A 17,578-nucleotide genomic window follows, 5' to 3' on the forward strand; every position below is an offset into this window, starting at 1 on the left:
GAATGCCAAGGGTTATCTACTTGGAAAATACACCAGTTGGGTGCTAATTGTTCCTTAATTGAGCTCCTACTAGAGCCAGTTCAGCATGTTCTTGAGAGTTCTCTTTCAACTGAGAGGCTTTCTTTTTTTTTTTTTTTTAATTTTTTATTGTGGGTTGTTCAAAACATTACAAATTTCTTGACATATCATATTCCACACTTTGATTCAAGTGGGTTATGAACTAAAGGAGTGCTTTACACTGCATGCTTTCCTCTGAAGGGCTGGTCTTAAAGAACCAGCCACAAACTGCCCTAAAGAACAAGATTTCATAATAACACCAAACTAACCCTCATGTAGCATTTACTAAGTGTGGAGGTGGTGGGGGGTGAGACACTATTCTAAGCACTTTACTTATGCAAATAATCTAATTATGGTTCCCATTGTGTGTGTGTATATATGTGTTACCAGGCCCTTGTGAACGCTAGGCAAGCACTCAGCCATTGAGCTACATCCCCTGCCCATTTTGGAGATGAGGAATCTGAAGGCAGAGGGGGTAAGCACCAGAAGGTTAGCCAGAGTTAATGAGTAATGGACCCAGGATTCATACTTGGACAATGTGACATGAGATCATGGTCTTACCTACAATGACACACTGGCTTAGCTTTCACAGACCCTGAAAATAACGCCCCTGAGCCTCAGCCACAGCCTTAGCTGGTGGAGTATTTTCCAGCAACACAATGAGTTGAGCAGAACAAAGAAGGATGGGTATAACTCAGAGGAATGAAAAACAAAACCAATCCCAAACACTGACCCAAGTATAAATAATTAAATTATCCCCAGTAGACCAACCATCTCATGAAATACAGGAAATTTTAGAAATAATATAAATGATAACTAGGCTAATTTAAGTGAGTGGTTCCAAACTCTACCTAATTCAATGCTTATCTTTTTTATAACTAATATTTGTAGCAATTTTTTTTTAAATATAATTCATCGGTGATATAATCTACCACACATGTAACTTTAAAAACCTATACAATGCTCTAACTATAATGTAAAGGAAAAACAAAAGGAAGTAATTTATATTTTAAAAGTATATATACCAAATATAAATTTATGGGCAACATCTCTAAAAGACATAGAAAACTAGTAGATGTTTATACCTACTTAAATGAAGAGGCATAGATTTAAAAGAATCAAGATCAAGAAAACATTCTTTATAGGAAGTGCAGAAGAATAGAAAAGGAAAGAAGCGGACACTAGAATCAAAAGTATTCTGCCAAGTAATAACAGACCAGATTGACTTGTATATGATAAGAAAGGGAAATTGCTTTAGTTGAAATAGGGATAATATACCAAAGCAATTGGAGACCAATGAAATAGAGAAAATGAGGAAATGTAATATACTTGGAATCAGGTAAGTAATGTTAACAGGCCCCAACAGGTTGCCAGCTTTTATAAACCTCCCTGTGGGATATATTTTGCTACAAATGGGGTCAACATTATTTTGCTGGATAGACCCTTGATACTTACTAGGTGTCATCAATAATAACAAGTAATGTATTAAGGAAGAAGAAAATGGATTCAGTATAGATACCATACTTTCCAATTTATTTACTATCCATGTAGTGTAGACAGAAAGTTTGGAATAAAGGACTTTATAATTTCTAAGGCAATGTCATTATGTCTCTCTAGAGTGACCATCTTCTGAACCACTGGGCCCTTCATGTTGACTTGTGAAAACTTACTATCGTGTAGTAAAGAGCTTTTCCATTAGATTGGTAATGGGTTTTGCCTAACAGGAAGATATGTGGGTCTTGAGTTGACCCTTCATTGTGCAGGACATTTAACATTCTTGATCCTACTAGGTAAAGGCTGGGAGGGACCCCAATCCATGTGGCAGCCAAAAAATGCTCCCACAGAGTTCCAAAATGCCCAATTGAGGGTAATATTGACTCTAGGAGAAGCACTAGTTAAGGTAAAACTTATATCTCACAACCACATTGTTGATTTTTTAAAAATAAAACTTGTATTTTTGAGATTTACAACATGTTAAAGAATATATACAGATAATAAAATGGTTACTACAGTGAAGCAAATTAACATGTTTATCATCTCATATGTTTATTTTTACTGTTATATCTAAACAATTATTATATCATATCTCTAAATATATGGCTAAATTATATTAAAATGTGGAATATATATTTAAATTCAGTACAAATTTTTCACTTACCAGATTCAAATGTTTCTTCATCTAAGGTTTTCCATGGAGGCAAAAAGCAAAATGGTTATTATATTACTATCTACACTGAGTCTATACTTTAATAATTTAATTGCCTGGCTAATGCTTTTGTGCCTATGCTACCTTTATCAAGGTCAAGACAGTGGTATCTCTAAATCATATACAGATGTCTTAAATGAGATACGTAATATTCACTAGTTGGACTGTAATGACAACCAGAGGTGTAGCCGGAACTTAAAATAAATAAATAAAATAAACAAAAGAGAATAAGTAAAACACAATTTTAAAAGAGGCTCAGAGAGAAGGGAAAAGTGAAATGTCACAGGAAAACCCTATGGATAGTTGTACACTGCACCACCTTGCTTCTGGAAGACTCGCATGTGTGGGAGGGAGGCCTCTGCCTGCAGAGCTGGGGGCTACAGGCAAGGAAAGGGAGAATGAGCACTTGAATGTCTTGACTGAGCAGGATCAGGTGACTGAGAAAGCATGAGAGAAACCAGCTTCTTCCCTCATTAAAACATTTCTTGTTAGCATTTTAAAAAGGGATTAAGGATTACAAAAGTAAAAATTTATATGGAGGACAATTTGAAAGATATAGTAATATTACCAGTGTATATATCCTTGGCTCAGGCAATGGTACGTCTTAAGTATACATGTGTGAATGACATATCTATAAAGCTATTCATTGTAACAATGCTTATAGTAGAAAATGGACACAACTCAAATATCTACAAATAAGCAATTTTTAAAAGATGATGAGATAGAATCATCTTTAAGATATATGAAGTTAACCAGGCGCTTCAGTGCACACCTATAATCCCAGCTACTTAGGAGAATTATTTCAAGTTTGAAGCCAATCTGGGCAATTTAGCAAGACCTTGTCTTATAATTAAAAATTTTAAGGGGCTGGGGCCGTAGCTCAGTGGTAGAGTGCCTGCCTTGCATGTGTGAGGCCCTGGGTTCGATCCTCAGCACTACATAAAAATAAATAAATAAATATATTTAAAAAAATTTTTTTAGAAGTACTGGGGATGCAGCTCAGTGGTAGAGTGCCCCGGGGTTCAATCCCCAGTACTGAAAGGGAAAAATAAATAAATAAATATATTTTTAAAAAAAATTTTTAGAAGTACTGGGGATGCAGCTCAGTGGTAGAGTGCCCAGGGTTCAATCCCCAGTACTGAAAGGGAAAAAAAAATGATATACAGTTAGAAGGCCAGGAACAGAACAGTGTATATATCATATCATCAAAGGATGTGTGCATTCATGTTTGGGGAGACAAGATTGAAGTGTAGAAGAAAAAGAAGACACATCATTATTTTTGTATGCAGAGACTGTCTGGAGGGATACTTAAGAAACTGATGACATTTATTGGCTCAAGAAAGAAACTGAGTAGGAGAATGGAAAGAGAAACTTATTACCGAGTACACTTTTGCAGTTCTTTTTTTAACTTTTGAATGATGTGAAAAGATTACTTAATAAAAATTTGATTAACTGCACAGAAAGGAATTGCATATTACCACAAGTTTAAAAACTGGAATGCATACTTGATAAACTAACTGTAGCATGAGCATTATTTTGTAGTTGTTCTGGGAAATATATGTAAATCTCTGAAATAGTTCTTTCATTTCTAAAACCTAGATTAACCCATAAAGCCAAGACAAATTCATGTGTCAGGCAAAAGACTTTCAGCAAAACCCTAGTGATTTTTGAACCAACTTTAGTACCACCCACTAAATTTGAAAAAAAAAAATCCAATTTTTTTAGAAAACCTGAAATATAGAAATGTAAAAGCTTTCATATATTTCTCAAAATTCTGGAAGCCATTACTACCTATCTATACCAGAATTTACCAGAAGATGGGGCATCAAACTTAATGACAAAAAGATGTGTTTTGCTTTCTACACATTTGGTATCACAGATTTTATGCTGTTCCGCAAAAACACAGGGAGGAGGAGGAGGGTTCCAAGTGTTCCACTGTCTGGTAAGCTGATTGTTAACACGTGTTCCTGAGATCATTTCCAAGATGCAGCTTTCTAGAACACTTTCCAGAAGTTTAGTGGGGACCTAGAGACATCCCCAAACTGTGTTTTTCCTTCTATGTGCAGAGCCACAAAAACAGGGGTGGGGTCATTTTACATGTCAATTCTAGAGGAAGGATCTATGGCCTCTTCTACCACCTCTGCTCCAGATAATCTATAGCTGAAGTGCTTCATGTTCCTTCTGGGGGTGAATCAATCAAGAGGAAATGTTACCTGCTTCCACACATTTCTCATCAATCCTCATGTCATCTTCTATAAAAAGAGCATAGAAAGGAAAGAAAATTAATAATATGTCAGCATTAAAAACAGCGTTCCCCATGTAGAGGCTGTGTCAACAAAACTGAGACCACCTTACAATGTTGTTTGTGGAACTATCACTTATTTGGTGAGATAAAATGGACTCTACTGTATTAGATGAAAATGTGTAACGTAGAAGGCAAAATACATAAAATGTTATATTGGAGCATTGGATTGTCAATGCTGAGAAAATACGTTATCTCAAAGCCATAAATGGGGGAAATAATACCATATAGAATAAGATTCATTGAGATAGTTCATGAAAATGTCAGGTACATGGTAAGTGCTCAATAAATGGTAGCTGATTTTACCTTTAGCTAACGCATATATAAGAAAATTAAAGAATGAAACTTAAAAACCACTTATTGGATGAGATAGACATCATTACCCTAGGTACATGTATGACTGCATATATGGTGTGATGCTATTTCGTGTACAACCAGAGAAATGAAAAGTTGTGCTGCAATTGTGTACAATGAATCAAAATGCATTCTGCTGTTGCATTACCTAATTAAAATTAATTATTTTTTAAAAACACTTATCCTAACACTCAAAAGCCTTCATCATGTGACCCCAGTTAGAAGGTCCATATCTCCCCTTACATCTCTTATATCACTGTTAGAGCTCACCACATGGGTCTTTCTGTTGTGGCTTAATGTATGTTGTTTTTTCCCTGTGCCTATGACACATCAAGGCCCACCTCAAACAATGATTAAAATAAATACCCTTCTCTAAACCTCCACAGCATGTTCTTCCAACTACCTTGAACTTGGACTACTATATATCTCTTCTTTTGTAATGTAACCATTTGACTGTTTGTTTTACTTATTCTCCTAGAATGTTCCCTGAAAGCAGGCACTATCTAGTTTTCACATACTCTACAGAGCTCAGAACAATGCCTTGCACATAGTAGTTATAAGATTAATTATTCATTAATTTGAATTTACTTTTGAAGATTAAAATAGTTGATTTGAAAATGCCTCCTGAGAATTTTTTTTTTCTTTCAGCATTGTACATCTTGTGCCTAGCATAGTGCCCAGCACTTCCCAGATGCTCAAAACAAATAGTGGCTTAATAAATGAGTCTTATACATGTCACCAAAATTCAAAGTCTAAGCAACAATCTATAATATTATAAAGTAACACTTATCACCACTGCCTTAAAAACTATATCATTCATTACTGTTTTTAAATAAAATATGAAACATGATAAATTTTAAGAAGTAATATTCTCATGGAGACTAGCACAGATAAACAAGTGACACAGCTGAGATATTTAGCCCAGGTACATGGTAAGTGCTCAATAAATGGTAGCTGATTTTACCTTTAGCTGACACATATATAAGAGAATTAAAGAATGAAACTTAAAAACAACTTATGGGATGAAATAGACATCATTACCCTAGGTACATGTATGACTGCATCTTATCATTCAGATAAGATGGAAGCTTTTATTCATTTAGAGATTACTTTCCAGATTAGCCATTTATATTAACAGGTCAGAGCTAAAGTGTTTTTTTGAAAGCAAATAAAAACTACAATTGTCATTTCTATTTTACAACATAGGTACAGAAATCAGAAATGATTCTCCAATGATCACACAAGGACCCCTAAGGCTCTTCTGACATGTGACTTTGGAATCTAGGATAGGGGAACTGCTTTTATTCTCCCAAATCAGCCTTAGTGTATGATTTACTTACTAGCTAGGGTGGGTGCTACAGAATGAATTAGTTCCCACCGTGTTCATAGGTTGAAGCACCAGCCCTCAACATGATTGTATTTAGAGATAGCATCTTTTAGAGATAATTAAGGTAAAATGAAGTCCTTGGGATGGAGCCTAATGCCAAAAGGACTTAGAAGCAGATGAAGAGACAATAGATATCTATCTTCCCAAGTATGTACTTAAGAAAGGCCACATGAATACACAGTAACCAGGTGGCTGTCTACAAGCCAGGAAGAGAGGCCACAACAAAACCAACTTGATCTTGAACTTCCAGCTTCCTGAACTGGAAAATAAATGTCTGTGTATCTCATTAGGCGGCCCACTCTAAGACAGCCCACCCACTGAGTGCCAACCCCTCCCCAAGGGCCAGAGCCAGACTGCCCTTCACAGCGCTGCAGTTGACGTGGCCTTGGATACACAAACCTAAGCGAACCCTGGACTTGGCTCTCTTCCACCTCCTCTGGTTCCCTGCCTGTGTCATATATAACTCCTGTCCTTGGAGGACCCAGGCTGGAGCCTATGCTGAGAGATCAATTCTCAAAAGTCCCTCTCAGGAGTTCTCAGGTCTCTTGTTTGTGCATGTACATGTGCATTTGTGACATCATAGTGCATTATCTGGATGGTTGGACATGGACAAGGGGAAGAGGTAGTCACTGAGGGTTCTACTTGGCCCCGATACAGGGCCATTCAGATAAGATGGAAGCTACATTGCTTGCAACTTCTGACAAACGTTATTGGGGTTTTTCTGAACCTCAATCTTTTCATCCATAAGATGGGGAAAATAATTGCAATCTCCTTGCAGTGTTTTTTTTTTCTTTTTTTCTTTCCCATTTTTTAATTTGTACATTATAGTTGTACACAATGATATTTTTTGCTACACATTCATACATACAAGATAACAATATAATTTGGCCACTATCACTCCCCAGCACTTCCCCTCCCGATCCTTCCCTCCTCTCACCACCTGGTCCCTTTAATCTACTGCTCGTCTTTGATTTTCATGAGATCCACACCCCCCTTTCTTTTCCTTTTGCCTCTATAACTCCCACATATGACAAAAAATACACAACCTTTGACCTTCTGAGTTTAGTTTATTTTGCTTAACATACTGGTCTCAAGTTCCATCTATTTTCCTGCAAATGACATAATTTCATTTTTCTTTATGGCTGAATAAAACTCTATTTTGTATATATTCGACATTTTCTTTATCCATTCATCTGTTGATGGACACCTAGGCTGATTCCATAGTTTGGCTATTGTGAATTGCGCTGCTATAAACATGGGTAGCATGTATCACTATAATAAGATGACTTTAATTCTGTAGGGTAAATACCAAGAAGTGGTATTGCTGGGTCATATGGTGGTTCCTTGCCTAGTCTTTTGAGGCACTTCCATACTGATTTTACAGGAGATGTACAGTCCCACCAACAGTGTGAAAGTGTCCCCTTTTCTCTACATCCTCTCTACCATTTCTTATAGTTTGCATTTTTTTTTAAACTTCAGAATTTATTTAAACAGGAAACCTGTAGATTTAAACAAGAGGGGGAATGGAAGGTAAAAAACAGCATCTCCAGGAAAACAGCCCAAACCTGTTGTGCCCTCCCAAATAGTAAAACAAGTATAAGGAGCCCAAAGACCATATGCCTACCTGATGAGGCTCTGCACACACTTTAGACTACCAAACTCTAAGCTTCATTGTACAAACCACACTTGAAATGTGTATCAAAATCACCAGCCAAAACAGCTTTTCAAAGCTGAAAGCTCAAAGCCCAAGTTTAGATACCATCACAGTGTGGAATGTCTGCAACCTTGTGTCCCTGTGGGAGGAATAGCAGCATCCACCAAGTGGTGCCTCTGAACTTGGGCCACTGACCATAGAAACCACCCCAGGAAGGCTATGATAGGTTCTGAGTGACAGCAAAAAGGTACATGTCCCTGTTCAAGCTGTTCATTCCTGGGTGGTTGTAAGTGTTCTTTTCTACTTACCTAGTCAAGATAATCAACTGAATTTATCAATGTTCTGGGATGAAAATGGAAGAGCACTTATTACAGAACTTTTGTTTTCATGTTTGATAATTTAAAAACTCACTGGATTTTATAAAAATTTCTTCCAACAGATTACTGAATCTACAAAACACTGAGAATTTCACCAAGAAGGACTGCACATAAACCACAAATGCAACTCATGGACAAGAGCTGCTCTTATTGCGGGTGGCCAATAACACTGTTTTAGGTCATGAAATTAATATCTCATGATAAATATGCTGAGTGAAGACGGCATAGTTTGGGGCACAATTGCACATTCAGATGAAGCACTGCTGATCAGGGCACACCGGAGCTGGGAGCATCCAGAGGTCCTTTATGACTTCTCCTCCTCATCTTTAATTTCAGAAATTCTGTCTATCGCTTTCAGGATTTCAGCAACAAAATTCAACGTTTCAGCTCCAGAAACCAGCTGCTTTATGGAGGCATGTGCACCATTCATGACAACACGGAGATTCTGTAAGGCCATGTCAGTGTTCTGCTTTACCACCGTCAGGCTGGCACCCTGGCCCGACCTCAGGGCTTCATTCTCGCGCTTGAAGTTGGAGACCTGTGCCTGGAGCAAGTTTATTTCCTGTTTCAGCATTATGACGTGATTTTCTGCCTTTACAGCTCGTTTCATCATCAGCTCCAGGTTCTGCTCCACCTGCTGGACCACTGACTCCAGGTCATGGTAGTCACTCACCTCCTTGATCCTCTTTGCCTCTAGCTCCTGCTCAAGCGTCCTTATCATTTCTGTTTGAGTTTCGGAGAAGCTCTGAACCTCATTCAGCTTTCTTCTTAGCTTAGAATTTTCATCTTTCAGGGTTTCATAACTTATCTGCAGCATGCGCAGGTGTCTGTCACCCAGAGACTCCCCAAGAGTTGTAAACTCTGCACCAGGACTCGCTGCACAGGGTGCTGTGCCAGCCAAGGCCCTGCAGGAGAGCGTCTTCTCCACGGCAGATGGCAAATAGGCCCCATTCCACCGCCTGTTTTCGTCTTTCGCCTCATCATCCAGGATGTTGCCAGTCCCTGTGGGGCCTTCAAAAAATGGCTGCTGATATTCCAGGCCGTACGCCACAGCCGGGTGGGTGGGAGCGCTGTGGTCCAGTCCCAATGAGTGCCTCGAGGCTTCCTTTGGATAAATTCTGCTGTTGGTCATGTCCTCTTTCGTTAGACCAAGGTTCTTGGTTTTCAGAAACTCTTTAAAGGAGAATGGATTTGCCTCTTCAAGGTCTTCCAGCAGTTTGTCATTATGGGGAACAACGAGGCTCCGGGCCCGGGACATCGGTGCGGCACCCAGGCGGCGCGCGTAGCCCGACATCATGGCAGTGGCGTGGCCGGGCCTCGGCCTCACAGCCGGCCACCGCGTCGCAGCCACTACTCTCATCCTCTGGCCACTGCTTCCCATAGTTTGCATTCTTGATAACTGCCATTCTGACGGTGTGCGATGAAATCTCAGTAGAGGGTTTTGTTTGTTTGTTTGTTTTTTAAATATTTTTTACTTGTACTTGGACACAATACCTTTATTTTATTTATTTTTATTCGGTGCTGAGGATCGAGCACAGAGTCTCACACGTGCCAGGTGAGCGCTCTACTGCTCAGCCCCAGCCCCCCGCACCACCAGTATAGTTATAGTTTCTATTTGCATTTACCTAATTACTAATGGTATTGAACATTTTTCATCTATTTTTGGCCATTTGTATTTCTTCTTTTGAGAAGTGTCTGTTTAATTCATCTGCCCATTTATTAACTGGGTTACTTGGTTTTTTGTTAAGTTTTTTTAGAGTTCTTTATATATTCTAGATATTCATCCTCTGTCAGAAGAGTAGCTAGTAGTGATAGTCTTCCCATTCCCTGCAGTGTCTTTTTTATAAAATACATCAAAAGCAGTTGAAACAAGATATCTGATCAGTTTCACAACTCATTGGGTTCTTATCATGCGCTGTGTTAGACTCAGAGTTGTGTATAAATGTTACTTTTCTTTCCTTGATTCTTCTCAGTGTTAGGATAGTTATGCTTTGTATGCTAGCACACTAATGGGTACATAGGAAGTTTAAAAAAATACCTGAACTGAATTGAAATGAATTTTTAAAACTAGAAGAAATTTCTGGAGACTTTGAATATAAGATCCTCCTGCCCTGAATGTTATTTCTTACCTTCTTCCATAGAAATCACTGGTATGTTCAAATGATGAAAGCAGGGGGAGAAAAAAGGAACACAATGGTTTATGCTCTCATTTCTCAGATTAATTTACATTAAGAAAAGCAAAGTGCCAATATTATTGTAATTGATCTTCGAGAAACTTAGTGGAAATTCAATAACAAATGATAAATGACTACTCCCAAAATATATTTGGGAGAAGCTCCCTGCTTCTGGCAACTCCCATCATCTTTCAACCCAATTATCTGTATGAGAATCACACAGTTGATTCATTTCTGAATTAATGCTCTTACACTTCAGTGTATTTAAGGAACTAAAATCTTGAATGGAAGGAAGGAATAAAGGAAGGAAAAAAAAGTAGCCGGGAAGGAAGGAGAGAAGGAAGGAGGGAGTAGGAAGGGAGGGAAAGAAAGGCAGATGACAACAAACACTTTTCAGTATAACAATAATCTGTGAACTACCATAGGCTAGGAATTTTTCAAAACCCCTGAGTCAATTGACTATACCTATTCAATTAGTAGCTTGTTCCTGAGATCCACCTCCCCCAGCACCCCCACCATGGGAAGATTTAAGCAGAACTTAAAAGATGTAAAATAATATTTATTATAGTATCATCTACAACAGTTAAAAAGAAATGATCTAGTAGTTTCAAAAGTGATCATGCTCCATCAGAAACATACCCTGTGAGAGATGTCTCTTTAAGTTAGTGGCTCCAGACCTAGTTTCTGTACTCAGGAATGTGTGAATATACTAAGAGGCTGATGTAAACTACTTTCAGTATAATTAAAAGTCTACTATAAATCACACTTAGGCTACAGGAGCAAATGACATGCCAACCCATCGTACAAGTTATCAGATACTGTCTGGAAAGTCTAATTAACATCTCCCTGTGCCTTTGGTGATTGAAATAGGTAAGTGAATAAAGAATTTTTTCAATCTAGATTGGTTTAAGAGGGGGAACAAAGGTTTTTCAGGGACTGGGGATGTAGCTTACTGGCAGAGCACTTGCCTGGCATGTGTGGGGCCTGAATTTGATCCCTAACACTGCCCTCTGTCAGGTGCAGCTGGCCTCTGTCCTGGTCCTAAGAATGGCCTCCCACTCTCATGGCCCCTTTATTAAGACCATAAGTAGTTCCCAAGCATTTGCCACCATGGATCCCTTCACTAACCACTCCCCTATTATTTGAATAATATTGTCTAACAATCAAATTGCATTTGTTAGGAATAATTTGGCCTCCTATTTAGTCATCTAAAGAACATGTGACCATCAACCAAGGAGATTATTTGAGCAGTGGAGACATTTAGAGGTCCTCTCTTGGGCAGGAAGCCCACCCTGGACAGAGGGAGCAGGTTTCCCTGTGCACCTGTTGTGTCTGAGGTGGTTTCACTCACATGCGGTTGATTTGAGACAGGTGTGAGGCTGGTACGGCTGAGACCACCAGAATTCCCGTTGCTTCCTATGCAAAAAATGAAAGCAGAGACTTGCTGAGTCAGGTAGTGTCCGTTTCCTCACCCTGGCTAATGACTGCACTGGACATGGATGTGAGCAGAGATGCCACAGTGGGCTCTTGTTGGGGACTCCAGCATGCCACTGTGCATGGCCCCTTCCACTGCACCTGGAGTGCAGTGTGTCCTTGTCCTCAAAGCCATTTCCATATTCATCTCCCTTTTCCTTAAGAGCCCCCACTTTGAACATCATCCCCGATCACTCCTGGATGCTCCCATGCTCTTCATACTACTCAGTCATAATTCTTGATGGTTTTATTAAACATATAAATGCCCTTCTAATACCCTGGCTTTTCGGGTTCTTGATCTGGTTTTTGCCAATGACCTTCCCTCCTCCTCCCTCAGCCTCTGCCCTCTCACTGTCATAAACTAGACCTGTTCAGTACCAATAGCTAATCTCTCCATAATTTCAATTTCTGGCATCCCTTTACCTAACAACATTTCCCATCTTTGAAACTCCAATTATCTGTTGACCCTATAGGGACCTAAAATCTATTAATCTTATTTCCTTCTTATGGATCCTCATCTGCTTAATTTCCTCATCTTCCTCCTTAACACTTTAAATGCCATGACCCATCACTTCTCTTAAGTCCTTTTTGGATTTGCAGTTAAATCTAACCCTCTGTCTAATCTGGACCTGCATCCAAAAAGCTGACCAGAAGCACTTCAGGTTTATGACCTTTAACCTTCAGTAGATCCTTAATGCCAATCATACTATATTGACCTAGTTCATTTTCTCTCCTTCTCAACACCTCCTTACCCACCTGATTCTCAGCTTATGACACTGCTTCTCATTTCACACACTCCCACCACTCCCAACCATCCCCTTCTTTCCTGTGACTAGCCCTGTGGATGAACTGTCTCTGCTCCTACAACAGGAAAACCCCACTTCTTGTACACTAGAGTGTAACTCCTTCTGCCTGTTCAAGGACCTCAGTAACAGCAATACTTTCTCCTGAGACTTAAAAAATTCCCCTCTCACTGTATTATTCCCACTAATATTATTCATCTCATCTAAAAATTCTCTCACATCACTCCACTTTCCTTTTTAGATATTTCTCCATTCCTCTACTCTGCTTTATATCCAAATGTCCCAAAATGTTTTCCATGCTTATTGTCATCCGTTTCTTTAAATACCTTTCTAACAAGGATTTTTGCTCCATCCATCCACCAAAATTGCTGTATCAAGATCATCCATGACCTCCACATTGCCAAATTTAATGGTCAATTCTCAGATCTCTCTACCACAATTGACAGATATAGCTAATCAGGACACAGTATGGTCAGGATTTTCACCCTGCCTCAGTGGTTACCCCTTCTCAATCTCGTTTGCTTGTTCCTTTTCTTCTTCTTGATCTTTAACACTGGCTGAGCCTTGGACCTCATCTTTCTATATTCACTCACTCCCTAAGTGATTTCATCAAATCTTACAGTGATGGATTGAGATTCAGTAGCTGAGGGCTCAGCTCAGCCTTGAAAGATTAATACTTTTTATCTTAGTTAAGGCTTCTTTAATGAAATACCATAAACTGGATAGTTTACAAACAATAGAAATTTATTTTATCACAGTTCTGGAGTCTGGGAGGTCTGTTTTTCAAGCTACCAGCAGATGTGGTTATCTAGTGAGGGCATCTTTGAGCTGTCCCTTACTTGGCAGAAGGGGTAAACAATCCTCTTCCCTTGGTTCTTTATAAGGACAGTAATCCCATTCATAAGAGGTTGACCTTCATGACCCAGTCATCTTCTAAAAGTCCCACTTCTTCATATTATTGCCTTGGGGATTCAGTTTCAATACATGAATGGAGATGGTGGCAAAAATATTCAGACCATAGCACTTCTTAAGTTTAATTTAGTTTCACAAACACTTTTCTCTCTTTTTCATCTGATTATTCTGGTCCCTTTAATATTTACAATGCTTAGAGCACATCAATAAATTGGCATTTGGATTTATAAGCCAAGTGTGTGTTTGTCCACTGCTTGATTCTCTTTATTTCATGGTAACTTCACTAACATAAACTTGCTATCCCAGACCTTTCCTGAGGGCCCAGTCCTGAATACAGGAGAATGACCTTACCTCTTCAGAAGGTGGTTAGAAGGGATTAGCCCAGCACAGGTAGAAAGGTCTGAGATTCTCCGGGCCTGCCACCAGAGGGCGTCATTCTGGTCCACAATTTGAAGGATGTCTCCCTTCTGGAAAGGCAATCCAGCATCCATGCAGGGGATGGAAGGATCCTCCTGTGGCCAGTAATCGGTCATGGCACGAACGTAAATCTGATGGCAAGTGCATAATTGTGTCATGAGAAGAGCCTTTGTCCTTGGGCTGGTAAGACTTAAAATCATTGCTCCCTTTCTTCCATGAACTGGTCATATCTTTCCTCTCCACTCTCTCCAAAAAAGAGAATTTGCTTCCTGAACTAAGTACCATGAAAAAAAAAAAAAAGCGTCTGGGGTAATAGCTCTGAAATGTTTATGTTCAATTTTTCAGAATTTTCAATGTCACTTCATGACTTTGTGGCACCCCATCTCCCTTTATTGTGCTCTTTTACTCATTTTCCTCTTCGTTCATCAGTACTGAAAAATATCCAGCACAGTATCGAACACATGTCAAAACAGCATAGAGGACAGGGACATGATACATCATGTTGGATCAGTGTCATTATTTTGAGACTCACTATGTGCAAAATTAAAGGTTCAGTCAGCTCTTACCATCTTCTGACTATTCACAGGAGGATCAGAAACCGGAACCACCTTGAACATGATTGTGCTGCGAGACATGGCCTAGAAAATGACATGGAGGAGAAGTCACAGAGTCAGCAAGGTTGCTGGGGTTTGGCAGATGCAGTCACAGCTGAATGTGTCTAGGACTAATGGTGACATCCCCCACAGTAACTTTCACAGAGCTCAGCATCTGTTCCCACCCAGGAATGGAAAGAAATTAGGAATCAGAGTTGTTCTGTGTCTGCCCTGCTGCAGGGCTCTAGAGTCACAGGTTGCTAAAATCCACACCCTCTTCCAGGGCCCCTCCATCTTACTGCTGACAGAAACACCCTACTCTGTAAGGTTTCCTTCTCACAGGCCCTGTCTGACTTTCTGTCCTCATGTCTGTGATTTACAATACTTCAAACTCTCTTTGCAGCACATTACATGCCGCACAGAATGTTGAGGCCATGTCCTTTTCATATCTTTCCTCCTCTCAGTCTCTAAGCCATCACTGTGAAAGGCTCAAGTTCTCCCAGGCACCCAATTTGAGAATCATTTGTCTATATAATATATAATGACAAATCGCAGGCCCCAAAGTTGGGGTATGCATTGGGGAGATTGATGGAGCTATGCTGCTTTGGCTAGTTAATACTGGACTGTAATTCAGGGAATGGGCTAAGAGGTGGGAATGGAAACAAGAGAGACCAAAGTCTCATAGAATCAGACTATGAATCCTCAACTTCAAACACCAAGGAAGAGGGGTGGGGCCACACAAGGATGTCCTCCTCCCTATCTTCTGTCCCATGGTGACTTCTTTCTCCCCTCAAAGCTGCCCTGGAGAAAGAGGTTAAGCAGATTTCAGCTGCATAAATGTGTTAGGGGAGGGATGGGGGTTGCAGCTCAGTGGTAGAGTGCTTGTCTATCCTGTGCAAGTCCCTGGGTTCAATCCGCAGCATTGAAAAAAAAGCGGGGATGGGAGGAGCAAGCAGTGGTTTGCTTAGGCTCAAACTCTCCTCCAAAGCTTCACTTTGCCCACCTGCGCTCAGTTTCCAATGGAGAAACAGGTGACAAGAAACCTGAACTGGGGACCTGATCATCCCCTAAGGAGCAGCTTAGGTAGGAACATTTCCCAGCCAGGGTCAGAATTTCTGGGGGGTAAAGGAGGAAGGTCAATGAACTACATGGCAACAGGTAAGATCTGCGGCCTGGAGACTGGAGGCTGCGGAGAGGAACCCAAGTCCCCACATTACAATGCACACACCACAGGCTCGATGGGCCCAGTGCCTCAGCTCTTCACTAAGTCATGAACAAAAAGACAAAGAGAAGACAGTTACCAGAATATGGATCACTTGCTCAGGGTCCAGTCCCTCAACTGAGACTCCGTTCACTTCCACCAGTTTGTCTCCGGCATATAACAACCCTAGGCAAACAGAAACAAAGAAAACGTACCAAAAAAAGGAAAAAATGAGGTCACTATTTCTAAAGCTATAAGCAAACTCACTAGCCCAAGCATCCTCTAAACATTCTAAATAAACCGTTTATTCCAACCTATACCACCACAGAGATCTGTGAGCATGCCATCCACCTCTTTTCCAATGCAAATGGTGATATTTTTCTTTCTGCTAATCTGATATAAAATGGAAGGAGAACATTGTAAGAAGTAGCACTAAAATTAAAGATGTTGGGGTCGTGAATAAATGATAAAAGGAAGAGGTGTGTGTTTGAGGGTATTTTCAGAAGAGAAAATGTGGAGAAATTTGGGGGGGTTCAAGATTATACCTTACCCCTAGAGGTTAGGAAGGACAGGGGAGAGCAGATACAGACAAAGGTTAGACAACAGGTACCCAAACATAGCTACGTAGAGGGAAGCAGCTCCAATGTTCTACAGCACAGTAGGGTGATGATATTTCACAATTTATTGTACATTTTATAAAAGACTAGAAAAGAGGAATTCAAAGTTTTCCAATACAAAGAAATGATAAACCTTTAAGAAGATGGAAATGTGAATTACCCCAATCTGATCAATACACATGTGTACATGAATTGAGTTATCACACTGTACCTTCTTAATATAGTTATTATGTATTAATTTTTTTAAAGGAGGGGTAGGGTTATGGCTTGGTGGTAGAATGCTAGCCTAACACATGTGAGGCACTGGGTTCAAACCTCAGCACCACATTAAAAAAAATGAAATAAAGATATTGTGTGTCCACCTACAACTAAAAAATAAATACTTTTTTCTTAAAAAAAAGGAGCCAGGCATGGTTGCACATGGCTGTAATCCCAGCATCTTGGGAGGCTAAGGCAGGATGATCGAAGGTTCAAGGCCAGCCTCAGCAACTTAGTGAGGCCCTAAGCAACTTAGTGAGTCCTTGTCTCAGGATGAAAAATAAAAAGGGCTGGGGTTGTGGCTCAGTGGTTAAGCATCCCTGGGTTCAATCCCCAGTACAAAAAAAAAAAAAAAAAAAAAAAAGGAAAAAAGGATTAAACCTTGAGAAATATGAGGTAAAATGGAAGTAAAATGGAGGAGAAGCTGTGAGGGAAATGAGCAAAAAGCAGGATGACCTCACAGAAAAGACACCAAGGTAACAAGATGTCAAGAAAGGTGTCCATGGCAAATGTGATGCAGCAGGAAAAACAAGCCTGAGGATGAAAAGGGGGTCCCAAGGGACTTAGCAACTGGGAACTCCTAAGTATTTGCCAGAAGGATGTTGGGGTGTGAACCACATGGGAACCCTGGGGCCAGAACCTGAGGCAGCCGGTGAAGAGACACTCATATCAGAAGCACATTAGTGAAAGGAGGAAAATGTGCTTAACTGGTAGAAAGAGCAAACCAAAGGCATTTCAAGATGGAAAAGAGCTACTATGTCTTTTTGAAAGCAGAAGGGTCAAAAAGTGGGGA

At 39.9% G+C, this 17,578-nt stretch overlaps 2 protein-coding genes across 2 annotated transcripts in view; both read right to left on the minus strand.

The window, feature by feature from the left end:
* Mpp4 (MAGUK p55 scaffold protein 4) overlaps window positions 1-17,578 on the minus strand; it is a 47,266-nt gene that overhangs the window by 15,073 nt on the left and 14,615 nt on the right. The window contains exons 7-13 of the mRNA XM_058578223.1: window positions 16,011-16,096; window positions 14,683-14,754; window positions 14,051-14,247; window positions 11,863-11,927; window positions 10,467-10,484; window positions 4,477-4,515; window positions 2,216-2,236 (exon numbers count right to left, since the gene is read on the minus strand). Of these exons, the coding sequence (XP_058434206.1) occupies window positions 2,216-2,236; window positions 4,477-4,515; window positions 10,467-10,484; window positions 11,863-11,927; window positions 14,051-14,247; window positions 14,683-14,754; window positions 16,011-16,096 (498 nt within the window). The remainder of the gene's footprint in view (window positions 1-2,215; window positions 2,237-4,476; window positions 4,516-10,466; window positions 10,485-11,862; window positions 11,928-14,050; window positions 14,248-14,682; window positions 14,755-16,010; window positions 16,097-17,578) is intronic.
* LOC124105792 (endosome-associated-trafficking regulator 1-like) lies at window positions 7,260-11,836 on the minus strand. The gene has a single exon (XM_058578221.1). The coding sequence runs from the start codon at window positions 9,725-9,727 to the stop codon at window positions 8,642-8,644; it is 1,086 nt and encodes a 361-aa protein (XP_058434204.1). The 5' UTR covers window positions 9,728-11,836; the 3' UTR covers window positions 7,260-8,641.

This window comes from Marmota monax, unplaced genomic scaffold (assembly GCF_021218885.2).
Source record: "Marmota monax isolate L192 unplaced genomic scaffold, Marmota_monax_Labrador192_F-V1.1 WCK01_AAM20220418_F8-fsc00095, whole genome shotgun sequence".
NCBI classification, from domain to species: domain Eukaryota; kingdom Metazoa; phylum Chordata; class Mammalia; order Rodentia; family Sciuridae; genus Marmota; species Marmota monax.

What these genes read in the sequence shown, in the direction of transcription:
- LOC124105792 (XM_058578221.1), bottom strand. Translation starts at nt 9,727, where the DNA reads ATGCAAACTATGGGAAGCAGTGGCCAGAGGATGAGAGTAGTGGCTGCG.